Source organism: Anolis sagrei, chromosome Y (assembly GCF_037176765.1).
Source record: "Anolis sagrei isolate rAnoSag1 chromosome Y, rAnoSag1.mat, whole genome shotgun sequence".
Taxonomy (NCBI): Eukaryota; Metazoa; Chordata; class Lepidosauria; order Squamata; family Dactyloidae; genus Anolis; species Anolis sagrei.
Genome location: NC_090035.1, coordinates 9,568,162 through 9,582,739, shown reverse-complemented (window position 1 = coordinate 9,582,739; position 14,578 = coordinate 9,568,162). Strand labels below are relative to the sequence as shown.

The following is a 14,578-nucleotide window of genomic DNA, read 5'->3' as shown; positions in this document are numbered from 1 at the left end:
ATCTCAAAAGCTAACAGGGTTTTGTCTCACATATGCCAACAAGAAGAGAGGCATTGAATTTCTCACATATTGGGTCCCCCTTCGATCTCTGCCAGGGTCATGAGATGTCCGACTCCTAGGCCCCTTTTGAACCACTTCATTGTAGCACTGATTCCAAACTAAAAAATGCAGGAATTTGCAGTTCAGTGACACACTACAGCTCTCCAACTGAGCATTCTAGGATTCCATAGGATGTCTTGTCGAAGGCTTTCATGGCCAGAATCAATGAGTTGCTGTGAGATTTCCGGGCTGTCTGGCCATGTTCCAGAAGCACTCTCCCCTGACGTTTCGCCCACATCTATGGCAGCCATCCTCAGAGGTTGAGGGGACCTCTCAACCACTGCCATAGATGTGGGTGAAAAGTTAGGAGAGAATGCTTCTGGAACACGACCATTCAGGCCAGAAAACTCACAGCAACCCATTGTATAGAACATTTCCAAATCAGTTGGCGTGGAGCCACAGTGACTGCATAGTGAGAAAGAACCCCAGAAATGAGCAAGATCCAGAAGCACTCTCTCCTGATTTTTGCCCACATCTGCCATAGATGCGGACAAAATGTCAGGAGAGAATGATTCTGGAATATGGCCATTCAGCCCAGAAAACTCACAGCAACCCATTGTATAGGATGTTTCCAAATTAGTTGGCGTAGACCCACAGTGAATGCATAGTGAGAAAGAGGCCCAGAAATGAGCAAGATCCAGAAGCACTGTCTCCTGATGTTTTGCCCACATCTGCCATAGATGTGGATGAAATGTCAGGACAGAATGCTTCTGGAATATGGCCATTCAGCTTGGAAAACTCATAGCAACCCATTGTATAGGACATTTCCAAATCAATTAGCATGGACCCACAGCACAATGAATGCATAGTGAAAAAGGGCCCCGGAAATGAGCAAGTTCCAGAAATGAGCAAGTTCCAGAAGCACTCTCTCCTGACGTTTCGCCCACATCTATGACAGGCATCCCCAACCTCTGCCATAGACGTGGGCAAAATGTCAGGAGAGAATGCTACTGGAGCATGGTCATTCAGCTTGGAAAATTCACAGCAACCCATTCCATAGGACGTTTCCAAAGCAGTTGGCGTGGACCCACAGCACAGTGAATGCATAATGAAAAAGGGCCCCAGAAATGAGCAAGTTCCAGAAGCACTCTCTCCCGACGTTTCGCCCACATCTATGGCAGGCGTCCTCAACCTCTGCCATAGATGTGGGTGAAGCATGAGGAGAGAATGCTTCTGGAACATGGCCATTCAGCTTGGAAAACTCACAGCAACCCATTCTATTTGACGTTTCCAAATCAGTTGGCGTGGACCCACAGCACAGTGAATGCACAATGAGAAAGGGCCCCAGAAATGAGCAAGATCCAGCCCTCCAAATTCTTATCAGCCTGAAATTCCCATCATTGCAACAGAGTCAATAGTAAGGAAGGCAGTGAGCTTCTGTTCCACATCTGGAAGGCCACCAATAGTGTACCTCCATTGGCAGACCAGGCACAGGCAAACTTGGCCCCTCCAGGTGTTTTGGACTTCAACTCCCACAATTCCTGACAGCCTAGCGGCTGTCAGGAATTGTGGGAGTTGAAGTCCAAAACACCTGGAGGGCCCAAGTTTGCCCATGCCTGCCTTAGACTCTACAAAACATCAGATGTTACTACTATTTGAGTTCTGGTCACAGTTAGGTGATGGTTTGTCGGCTGAAGAGGTCGAGGGTGACGGCGCTTAGGAACGCGGGGATGCTGTCCTGCTGCAGCAGGTGGAGGTCAATCAACTCGCGGACCGTGCGAGAAAACTCGGTTTCCAAAAGCTGCATCTTTGCTCCGGAGGATCTGGAGGCCTGTGGGGAGAGCAAAAGAGGGGCGGGGAAGAAGAAAACAAAAAAAAAAAAAAAGAAGAGGGGAAAAAAGCCTGTTAATTCACAACTGTTTGTCCTTTCCTGGCACATCCCCGCAACTTTGCCGCTGAGCCTCTTCCAGCGTATCATATTCTAATCAAGGTAACGCTCGCGACTGCTGGGCAGGTGTTCAACACACAATTTAATTGGGCCATTATTAAGATTCTGAATTTCCAAAATCTCTCAGCATCACCCCCTGCATGAGCCTCAGATGAATAATGAATTACGGAGCGGTGGGAAGAATGTGGAGAACGTTTTGAAAACAAACTTGAAAGGGGCTGTCGAGCTCACAGGCTGAAAAGGAGGAGGAGGAGGAGGAAGGGGAAGGAGAAGAAGAAGAAGGAGCGCCACAGAAAGTAATCTATCAATAAAGCCCCTCTCCATGGGACTGAAATATATAAACAGCCCTATCCCTGTCCCATGCAAGATTGATGGTCTTCACCCCTGAGCCCTTCCCTTCTTCCTCTCCTATTCTGTGTGCATGTGTGTGTTTTGAGATCTGCTCATTCAACCCGCAGCACTTTCATTAGATTTCTAAACAGCTCAGCGGCAGTCGCCTTTTGATGAAGGGTTCGTTCCCCCCTGTCAGGGAAGACATCTGCTCAAGAGGAACAACAGGCTTGCTTCATTCCTTGGAAATGTGCATGGAAGAAGCACGTACCTGGGCTCCCTTGGGGATGCCCAACATAAAACAGTTGCCCACCTCACAGAGGTTGGCCAGGAAAGTAGCCTGAGATGCCACCACCCCGCTGAGTAGGTAAACAGTAAGAGAAGGCTTAGACAGGACTAAGATTTTGCAAAAAGGAGTAACTAAATCAAAGGTGACCCCATATTGGCCTCCTTGTTGGATTTATACCCTGCTTTCCTCCCCCAATGAGTCCCAGAATGGCCAACACATCAGCTAAAACTAACCGCTAATTAAAATCTTTTAGAATCTTGTATAAATAAAAATGTAATGTTCGTTTGTGGGATTAACATAACTCAAAAACCACTGGACCAACTGACACCAAATTTGGACACAATACACCTACTAACCCAAGGTTTGTCATTTGTGAGTTGTAGTTGTGGGATTTATAGTTCACCTACAAACAAAGAGCATTCTGAACTCCACCAATGATGGAATTGAACCAAACATGGCACACAGGACTCGCATGACCAACAGAAAACACTAAAAGGGGCTGGGACACAAAAAGCAAGAACAATGGCTTCAAACTACAAGAAAGGAGATTCCATCTGAACATTATGAAGAATTTCCTGGCTGTGAGAGCTGTTTAGCAGTGGAACTCTCTGCCCCTGAGTGTGGTGGAGGCTCCTTCTTTGGAGGCTTTTAAACAGAGGCTGGATGGCCATCTGTTGGGGGTGTTTTGAATGCAATTTTCCTGCTTCTTGGCAGAGGGTTGGACTGGATGGCCCATGAGGTCTCTTCCAACTCTATGATTCTATTTCTGGTCCCAACATAAAGTAGTATTGGAGTGATCTCTCTAGAAATTTGCTAGGTCTTCTAATGCAACTCTAGAATAACTCGGAGGACCTAGAGGGATCATTCCCCTCCGAGTGTGCATTGGCGCATGGGTCCTGCAGTTACAGAGACCTCACTCAACGTTGGCTATAAACTCCGAGCATTATTTCATCCTGTGTGGTAGGACCGAGGAGGAACCGGGCTCCTCGCTTTGCACTATATGACGGTGCCAAGTTCTGGCATCCCTGGGAGAAAAAAGCCTTTAACATAACCGCTTTCCTGCCTGAGACAAGATTAGCTCCCCTCAGGGAGAAGAGAAACATCATCAATCTTCCTTTTAACACTGGGAATCAGTAAATTATTCAGTGCTTTATATTTTTTAATATATATTCCTTTTGGGCGGCGGAGGCTTGTGCAAGAGATCCAGCTGAGTGCCAAGGCTCAGTCCTGGAGAGAGATGGGCGATCCTTTTAGCTGTACAGGGCACATCCGCCTGGGAAGGAGATGAAAGCTGGAGGGGAGCCAAAGCCTCTGAGAAATGGCTGCTCCCGAGGAGGGAGAAACCCTGGGATCAAAGCGCCTCTTTGCTCCAGAATAAGCTATTTTCCTCATCCATTCCTGCTGTCTCATCTTTCCCATTTACACTTATTTTCTCTAATCTGGCCCCAAGAATGTGACTCTCCTCCTCATGCACCCCACATCTATCAATGTCAACAGATGAACTGATGGGGTGGGAGCTAGAAAACTCATGTCAAAGCGAACAAAGGCAAGACCAAATCATTGCTTCTCAACCTGTTTATGTCTAAGACCCCTACCTTTATCCGAAGACATGCACTTGAAGACACAGTTCTTGAACATTTCTTTTGACTAGACATTCGTGTGATGTTTGTGATGTTTGGAATTGTTTGAATGCAGTCTGTATTTAAAATTGAATCAATACACTGTCCACCAACCAGTTATCCATTAAAAAACACAAAACAATAATGCACAAGATGTTGACAAGCTGGAATATGTTGAGAGGAGGGTGACTAAAAAGATCAAGGTTCTGGAGAACAGGCCCTATGAGGAGTGGCTTAAAGAACTGGGCATCTTTAGTCTGCAGAAGAGAAGGCTGGGAGGAGACATGATGAAGGCCATGGATCAAGAGGTGAGGGGAAGTCATATTGAGGAGGAAGCAAGCTTGTTTTCTGCTACCCTGAAGACTAGATAAAGGTAAAGGTTTTCCCTTGGCATTAAATCCAGTCATGTCCTATGACAAGCTGGTATATGTTGAGAGGAGGGTGACTAAAAAGATCAAGGTTCTGGAGAACAAGCCCTATGAGGAGTGGCTTAAAGAGCTGGGCATGTTTAGCCTTTGGAAGAGAAGGTTGAGAGGAGACATGATGAAGGCCATGGATCAAGAGGTGAGGGGAAATCATATTGCGGAGGAAGCAACCTTGTTTTCTGCTGCCCTGAAGACTAGATAAAGGTAAAGGTTTTCCTCTGACATTAAGTCCAGTCGTGTCCGACTCTGGAGATTAGTGCTCATCTCCATTTCTAAGCCAAAGAGCCGGTGTTGTCCATAGATGCCTCCAAGGTCATGTGGCCAGCATGACTGCATGGAGCGCCGTACCTTCCCGCCACAGCGGTACCTATTGATCTATTCACATTTGCAGGTTTTCGAATTGCTAGGTTGGTAGAAGTTGGGTCTAACAGCAGGAGCTAACCCCGCTCTCTGGATTCGAACTGCCAACCTTTTGGTCAGCAAGTTCAGCAGCTCAGCAGGTTAACCCACTGTGCCACTGGAGGCCCCGCCCTGGTTACTAGGACACGAAACAATGCCTTCCAACTACAGGAAAGGAAATTCCACCTGAATATGGGGAAGAACTGTGAGAGCTGTTCAGCAGTGGAACTCTCTGCCCTAGAGTGTGGTAGAGGCTCCTTCTTTGGAGGCTTTTAAGCAGAAGCTGGATGGCCATCTGTCAAGGGTGCTTTGAATGCAATTTTCCTGCTTCTTGGCAGAATGGGGTTGGACTGGATGGACCACAAGGTCTCTTCCAACCTTAAGATTCTATGAAACCCTGTCCCTTCATCATGGTTCATCAGCAAGTTTCATCTTATATGGAATCAGAGTAGAGATGCTTGTCGTATAGTTTGGTATATAATTGTTATCAAGCATGTCTCTGGTTCAAGGTAAAGTTAAAGGTTTTCCCTGACATTAAGTCTAGTCACATCCGACCTTGGGGGACCTAGTGCTCATCTCCATTTCTAAGCTGAAGAGCCAACGTTGTCCATAGACGCCTCCAAGGTCATCTGGCCAGCATGACTGCATGGAGTGCCGTTACCTTCCCACCAAAGTGGCACCTATAGATCTACTCATATTTGCATGTTTTTGAACTGCTAGGGGCCCTTCCAGACAAGCTCTATATCCCAAGATCCGATCTCAGGTTTTCTGTTTATGACAGATTATCTGGCAGTGGGGACTCATATAATTCAGTTTAAAGCAGAAAACCTGGGATTGCACTCTAGGATATAAGGCTTGTCTAGAAGGGCCCTAGGTTGGCAGAAGATGGGGCTTACAGCATGAGCTCACCCTGCTCCCTGGATTTGAACCGCCGATCTTTCGGTCAGTAAGTTCAGCATCTCAGCAGTTTGATCTGCTGCACATTGTCTGTGGTTATTTAAGTATAAGTATTATTTTTATTTTTTATTTGTGTTTATCTTCTGTTCAAAAAGTAATTAAAATATTGAAAAAGGATTCTGTAATATTAGGCAAAATAATGGTGCTTTGGAGAACTGAATCACTCTGCATGTCAATTAATACTAATGAGATTTGATGCATCGATGTAAACTGTGATTGGACAACATTTCCCAGCATTCCTTTCCATTGGAGATGATGGTTAGGACTTTACATCCTGGATGTCTGAATAATTCCCACCAGTACCTTAACATGATACAATATTGGGGTCTGGAATGTCCAAAAGTAGGAATTCCTGTTGTCCTTAATATATAATGATGGCAATGATGATGCTTAGAACAATGGGTTGTTGTAGGTTTTTTGGGTTGTATGGCATGGTTCCAGAAGCATTCTCTCCTGACGTTTCGCCTGCATCTGTGGCAAGCATCCTCAGAGGTTGTGAGGTTTAGAACAGCTTGGCAGCTTGACTCTTTGCAGACATGATGGCCTTTAGATTTGTGAATCCCAAAAAGCAAACACCGATGCAGTCATCACATTTGCTGGGGTTAGAGATGCAAGATCTCAATGAAAGTAGGAGAAAACAACAAATAGAAAAGACCCACTGTGTTGTCCAAGGCTTTCATGGCTGGAATCACTGGGTTGATTTGAGTTTTCCAGGCTGTATGGCCATGTTCCAGAAGCATCCTTTTCTAATGTTTCACACCAGGTAGGAAGCAGCCAGGCTTTGAAGCTGCAAGGCCATTCAATGCATTGCAATTGCAACATTCACACTTGCCTCCAAAAGACAAGAGTTTGTCTTCCATCCTGGACATTATTCCGCAGATATATAAACACCACTTACACAGCTTCCAACAGACCTCACAACCTCTGAGGATGCCTGCCATAGATGTGGGCAAAACATCAGAAGAGAATGCTTCTGGTGCGTGGCCAGACAGCCTGGAAAACTCACAGCAACTTGAGAGACTATATTTCTAGAGATCTCTAGTTCTTCTAGCACAGCTGCGTGATCAACCTCTGTAGACATCGACCATAGAATCCCACTAGAGATTCCATTTTAATCCAATCTTCAAATAATCCAATCTGCAAATGTCAAGACCGCAAACATGGAAGACTGGCTTTTTGGCTGTATTGGAAATCTTTCATAAATGGCTTGAGGGAAACTGATCTACTCCACTCGTAGCATTATTTTTTTCCCCAAGCAGCTCTGATGAGTTGTTACTTTCGGAATGTGTAGAAGGACACAAAATCAAAATGATCCAGGTTGTAACCTTTTCGAATGTCATTTCAAAAAGGGGGTCGAAGATGTTAGAAAAATCACTAATGGCACACGTTGTTGTTATGACTTGCTATTCTATGCAGTTTTATTGGCTTTATGATTAGATATCATCACGTTGCTCCTGTTTTCCTTTGGAAATGGTAAATGGTCTGGAGACTAAATAAGTTCAATACAATTAAACAATGAGCCAAGCCACAGAATATAAAGACAAAACTTGTTTATTCGTTCAGTCGCTTCCGACTCTTCATGACCTCATGGACTAGCCCAGGCCAGAGCTCCCTGTCGGCCGTGGTCACCTCCAGCTCCTACAAATGATCAAGGGTCTGGAGAACAAGCCCTATGAGGAGCGGCTTAAGGAGCTGGGCATGTTTAGCCTGAAGAAGAGAAGGCTGAGAGGAGATATGATTGCCATGTATAAATATGTGAGAGGAAGCCACAGGGAGGAGGGAGCAAGCTTGTTTTCTGCTTCCCTGGAGACTAGGACGTGGAACAATGGCTTCAAACTACAAGAGAGGAGATTCCATCTGAACATTAGGAAGAACTTCCTGATTGTGAGAGCCATTCAGCAGTGGAACTCTCTGCCCCGGAGTGTGGTGGAGGCTCCTTCTTTGGAAGCTTTTAAACAGGGGCTGGGTGGCCATCTGTCAGGGGTGATTTGAATGCAATATTCCTGCTTCTTGGCAGAATGGGGTTGGACTGGATGGCCCATGAGGTCTCTTCCAACTCTTTGATTCTATGATTCTATGATTCAAGGTCAATCCAGTCACTTCAAGGATGCCATCCATCCATCTTGCCCTTGGTCGGCCCCTCTTCCTTTTTCTTCTATTTTCTCCAGCATCATTCTCTTCTCCAAGCTTTCCTGTCTTCTCATTATGTGGCCAAAGTGCTTCATCTTTGCCTCTAATATCCTTCCCTCCAGTGAGCAGTTGGGATTTATTTCCTGGAAGATAGACTGGTTGGATCTTCCTGCAGTCCAAGGCACTCTTAGCATTTTCCTCCAACACCCCAGTTCAAAAGCATATCTCTTCCTTCGTTCAGCCTTCCTTATGGTCCAGCTCTCAGATCCATAGGTTACTATCGGGAATACCATTGCTTTGACTATGCGGATCTTCATTGCCAGCGTGATGTCTCTACTCTTCACTATCTTATCGAGATTGGTCCTTGCTCTCCTCCCAAGAAGGAAACATCTTCTGATTTCCTAGCTGCAGTCTGCATCTGCAGTAATCTTTGCATCTAGAAATACAAAGTCTGTCACTGCCTCCACGTCCCCGTCCCCCCTTTTTGCCAGTTATCAATCAGTTTGCTTGCCAGAATCTTGGTTTTTTGGATGTTGAACTGCAACCCAACTTTTCCCCTTTCTTCTTTCACCTTGGTTAGAAGGCTCCTCAGCTCCTCCTCACTTTTGGCCATCAAAGTGGTATCATTTGCATATCTAAGACTGTTCATATTTATTCCAGCAATTTTAACTCCAGCCTTGGATTTGTCAAGCCATGCATGTTGCATGATGTGCTCTGCATACAAGTTGAATCAGTCGGGTGAGAGTAGAGAGCCCTGCAACAATCCTTTCCCAATTTTGAACCAGTCTATTCTTCCATGGTCTGTTCTTACTGTTGCTACTTGGTCGTTAAACAGATTCCTCAGGAGAGAGACAAGGTGGCTTGGTATCCCCATACCACCAAGGACTTGCTAGAATTTATTATGATCCACACTAGCAGAAGAGATAAAACTAGCAGAAGAGAATACAACCGTTTGACATATAAAACCAAACAAAAACCAGCTGCAGGGTAAGAGAGGAAAGGTGTTGAAGCACTAAAATGTCGAGGAGAGCAGTTCTTAAAATACAAAGGTCTCCAGATGTCTAAGGTATGTACAAGACACATCAATGTATCAAATCACATTAGTATTAATTGAAACATTAATTGTAATGGGTCTCAAACCACCATCTGAAGGCCAATAAATGGACCGGCTATGCAGAAGCCTTAACTGCCTTCACATCAGCTTCAAGGCTGAAGCCATGGAACTTCACATAGCTTTTGCTCCCATCCATAAAAGCAAAGTCAAGGGTTCATTCCATCTCTCACTTGGTCTGTCACATAACAACCAGAACTTGAAAAAGTGTGGACAACAACTCCAAGAATCTTCCAGTGGCAGGATGGCTGGAGACATTTAAGAGCTATAGTCCTCAAAAGAACTTCCCCAAGCTCTGCTCAGAACCACTTCATTGTGTTCCATCAAACACCACAATAAAGATTTTTCTGGAATGTGCAACTCTGTTCTACAATGGTATGGGTTATTTTTATAAAAAATATTTTCTTTTGCCCCAATGGGAAGACTATTGTGCATATATTGAATTGCACAGAACATAAACACAACTATTAAACTTGCAAGTAGCTCTGTTGAGAGTGGCTCAGGACTTCATGTCTGCCATGACAACCATGGGTCCATCCCAATTGGTATCTGGTCCCACACATGCTGTTGGACACACTGTAAACCAGTGTTTCTCAACCTGGGGGTCGGGACCCCTGGGAGGTCATGAGGAGGTGTCAGAGGGGTCACCAAAGACCCCTCATCATTGTTTGAGTTCCCTGTTCTCTTTGGATGTAGGTGAACAATTCCAAAACTCAAGGTCAATACCCATCAAACGCTTCCAGTCACAGGAGTTCTATGTGCCAAGTTTGGTTCAATTCCATCATTGGTGGGGTTCAGAATGCTCTTTGATTGTAGGCAAACTATAAATCCCAGCAACTACAACTCCCAAATGACAAAATGAATCCCTTCCCAACCCCACCAGTATTCAAATTTGGGCGTATCTGCTATTTGTGCCAAATTTGGTCCAGTGAATGAAAATATATCTTGCATATGAGATATTTAAATTACAATTCATAACAGTAACAAAAGTACAATTGTGAAGTAGCAACGAAAATAATGTTATGGTTGGGGGTCACCACAACACAAAGAACTGTAGTAAGGGGTCATGGCACTAGGAAGGTTGAGAAACACTGCATTCATGTTTTTTTTTCATTCCATATTACAATATTCAAGTATGATCCTTTCCATCTCCATGTTAAATGGCATTGCCTAGCACAGAGACATGCGCAGTTGACTACCACCCTGAGGAATAGGGTCCAAATCTTACTCAGCCATGAAAACACAGTGAGTGATCTTGGGTGAGTCTCAGAAAACCTATTATAGGACCACTTTAGGGTCCATAAGTCAGAAATGACGTGGATGCATATAGCAATGACGACGGAGTAAAAATAGTGAAGCTCCAAAGATTGAGTCATCTCATTATCACCCAAGATAATTCACGGGTGTTCCTTCATTCTGTGGTGAGCCAGTTCCTTGGAGAAGTCTGAGCTGCTTTCGTAGCTGTCAACTGGCAACGAGGCACCCCCTCATCCTTGACGCGAGCCAAGAGGGAAGTCAGCCATGCTCTTCAGCTCTCCATGCAGGCATGTGTCAGTCGCCACATCGATATAATAATACAAAAATCCAACCTTCCTCCTTGCAAGGTCACTTTTGTTGACTGGCAGGGCCATGCCGATGTCTGTTAAGGCAATGTGGGAACAAGCGAGCGACAAAGGAGGATCAATGTTGTCACTCCGGAATGAAACATACACGGCTCCAGAGCAGGGGAGCCTTGCTAGACTTGTGGATGGAGTGACAGGACGTGTAGAAACATGACACTTGTCAAAGATTTCAAAAACGTAACCTCCTGAACCTGAACTTCTCTTGACTTTTCCAGCTCCAAGATAATAGAGATGGATGTTTAATTCTCTCCAAGGTGTAGAACAAATGGACGGAGAGACATGTCCCTCCCTCTCAGAGTCGGAGTAGTCAAAACCTCAAGGTTAATCTTGTGGTCAATGCTGCACTGGAATTCTATAGGTGGGTCTCCCCACATCACCTTTACCATGAAAATGGCTGCGGATGTATCTCTTCTGCCCATGCCACCTTTCTGCTGAAAATCTTTCCAAACCTTGCCCGGAAATGTCATTGTTTTGGTGTGCAAAAGGGGCAATGCATTATTTTCAGTGCCGAAATGGAATGAGTCCTCCTCGCTGGATCATCATCTTGTCATGGTGAGAGGAGATGTGTGTTCCAGTGAACCTGTGAGCAAAGCCATTGGGAGTTATGTACTTCCAGCGGAGGTTCCCATGGCAGCAAGGTCACAGGGGAGAAACCAGATCAAGCATGATCTGAAGACCGAAGACCTCAATGGCGGAGCAGGCAAATGATAACATGGTACATGTTACAACAGCTGTGATAGGGGATGAAAACTGCCACAGGTAAGAGGCCACTGGTTGTCATGTTAACCATGCCATTGGATCAAAACCTCTTACTGTGAAGATTATGTGTGGGTTGCTGTACACCAGCTCCACACATAAAACTAATTTGTGCACTGGCGTCTTCCAAGACAAATCAAAACCAACAATGATGAGCAGTGAGTGGTGATGGGGGTAGGTTTGTAAAATCTGGAAGCCCCTAGCCCATGAAACGGCACATGGGCAGTGGATATGGACTCAGTCATTCTAATGGAACCTTTATTGATGACTGAGCAGCCCTATTTAAGATCCACTCTGCTCACCTCATACTGGGTAAGGTAAAGGTAAAGATTTTCCCTTGACATTAAGTCTAAATGTGTCCAACGCTGGAGGTTAGTGCTCATCTCCATTTCTAAGCCAAAGAGCTGGCATCGTCTGAAGACACCTCCAAGGTCATGACTGCATGGAGTGCCGTTACCTTCCTGCAGAAGCAGTACCTATTTATCTACTCACATTTGCAGGTTTTCGAACTGCTGGGTTGGCAGAAGCTGGGGCTAACAGCAGGAGCTAACCCTGCTATCTGGATTCGAACCGCCAACCTTTCGGTCAGCAAGTTCAGCAGCTCAGCAGTTTAACCCGCTGGGAGGAGGCAAGAAAATGTGCCCTAAGCATAGTCTGCTGGACTGTTGGGTCCAGAGTGGTTACCACTTTGCTGAGCTCCTGGTAGCACAATGGGTGAAATACTTATGCTGGCAGGACTGCTGACCGAAATGTCAGTGGTTCGAATCTGAGGAGTGGTTCCATCTGAACATGAGGAAGAACTTCCTGACTGTGAGAACTGTTCAGCAGTGGAACTCTCTGCCCCGGAGTGTGGTGGAGGCTCCTTCTTTGGAAGCTTTTAAACAGGGGCTGGATGGCCATCTGTCAGGGGTGATTTGAATGCAATATTCCTGCTTCTTGGCAGAGGGTTGGACTGGATGGCCCATGAGGTCTCTTCCAACTCTTTGCTTCTATGATTCTATGATTCTATGAGTGGGATGAGCTGCTGTCTGTCAGCTCCAGCTTCCCATGTGGGGAAATGAGAGAAGCCTCCCACAGGATGGTAAATTCTCTCACGCCAGAAGTGACTTGCAGTTTCTCAAGTCACTCCTGACATGAAAACAAAACACTTTATAGTTAAAAAAAGAACTTTGAAACCTGGACCATTTGAACACTATTAGACAACATATTGTCGAAGGCTTTCATGGCTGGAATCACTAGGTTCTTGTAGGTTTTTTTGGGCTATAGGGCCATATTCTAGAGGCATTTCTCCTGACGTTTCGCCTGCATCTATGGCAAGCATCCTCAGAGGTAGTGAGGTCTGTTGGAAATAGGAAAATGGGTTTATATATCTGGGGCAAAGAGCTCTCTGCTGAAGCTAGGTGTGAATGTTTCAGCTGACCACCTTCATTAGCATTTGAAGGCCTGCCTGAGCCTGGGAAAATGTTCTGTTGAGAGGTGTTAAGATGTGCCTGGTTGTTTCCTCTCTGCTGTTTTGCTGTTGTAATTCATAGTTTATGAATGTCCTGAATGTAGGACTGCTATTACTGCAAGGGAGCTGTGATGCTTTAACATTGATATAGAAATAGAGACACAGGCACTAAGAAAGGAACAGTCGAAGGAAGTAAAAGGAGGCTACACCTTTCTTGGAAGGGGACTGACTGAGCAAGAACAACAAATGCACGGAGCCAGCTTTGCTATCAAAATAACCTGGTGAAGCATCTGTTTGAAGCACCCATCGACATTAGCAAACAACTCTCAACCCTCCAAATTAATCTTGCCAAAAACCAGCAGGCAACTATCACAAGTGTAAAACGAACTCCCAAGCCCTTCAAGAGCCCTCTAAACAAGCTCTTCTCCAAACAATGCGTAAGGATCATCTATCCAAAAAACACCCTGAAAATGTTGAGGAATTTTGGAATAAACGGACGACCTCTATCATTACAGCCTACTAATCTGGATTATGCTTCTTCCTATGCCTGCTTTAGTAATGGTGGATATCAATTGAAATGGCAGAATAGATGGAAGATTGAATTATGTATCACCTCTAGCGTCAAAGACAATTTGCACTTGCACACTGGTTGAGTATCTCTTATCCAAAATGTTTGGGAGTATCTTGGAGACGGGAACACAAAACCTGCTGATATTTCCCATCACTGAATACACATTTCCCTAAAGGTAAGTTTAGACAATATTATTAACAAAGTTCTACAGAAAAAAGTTTATGAACTTTGAACAATCAGAAAGCAAAGCAGTCCCTATCTCAACCATCCATGTGGTATTGTCAAAGGCTTTCATGGCCGGAATCAATAGGTTGTTGTGCGTTTTCTGGTCTGTATCACCATGTTCCAGCCGCATTCTCTTCTGATGTTTCACCCACATCTATGGCAGGCATCCTCAGAAGTTGTGAGGTCTGTTGGAAAGTAGGCAAGTGGGGTTTATATATCTGTGGAATAATGTCCAGGGTGGGAGAAAGAACTCTTGTCTGTTGGAGGTAGGTGTGAATGTTGCAATTGACCACCTTGATTAGCACTGAATAGCCTTGCAGCTGTTGTAAGTGCTTTGATGGTATGTTCCTGACTCTCAGAAGATGTTGGTCAGAATGGCCCATAGGGTCTCTTCCAACTCTATGATTCTGTAGTTTTTATATGAGCTATTTAACCTCAGCAGACTGAAAGCCAAAACCAAGGTCTCAACAACATCTGTTATAGAACTCCAATATGCTAATGATAACGTAGTTTGTGTGCACTCAGAAGAAGACCTACACCTTGATTGCAGACTACTTCAACTAGTGAAGTCAGCCATAGCAGAGCACCTGATGAACCAACCTGGACAAACCATATTATTTGAGAACACAGAAATACTGGATCACTCTCACAACCACCATGTCAGACTGAATAGAGAATCAATTGAAATCCACAAGCATGTGGACAAT

The 14,578-nt window shown here is 44.9% G+C and overlaps 1 protein-coding gene across 1 annotated transcript in view; it reads right to left on the bottom strand.

The window, feature by feature from the left end:
• Window positions 1-1,593: 1,593 nt before the first annotated feature.
• Window positions 1,594-14,578, bottom strand: part of LOC132782155 (mitotic spindle assembly checkpoint protein MAD1) — a 788,899-nt gene continuing 775,914 nt past the window's right edge. The window contains exon 18 of the mRNA XM_067461825.1: window positions 1,594-1,870. Coding sequence (XP_067317926.1) covers window positions 1,712-1,870 — 159 coding nt within the window. The 3' untranslated portion in view covers window positions 1,594-1,711. The remainder of the gene's footprint in view (window positions 1,871-14,578) is intronic.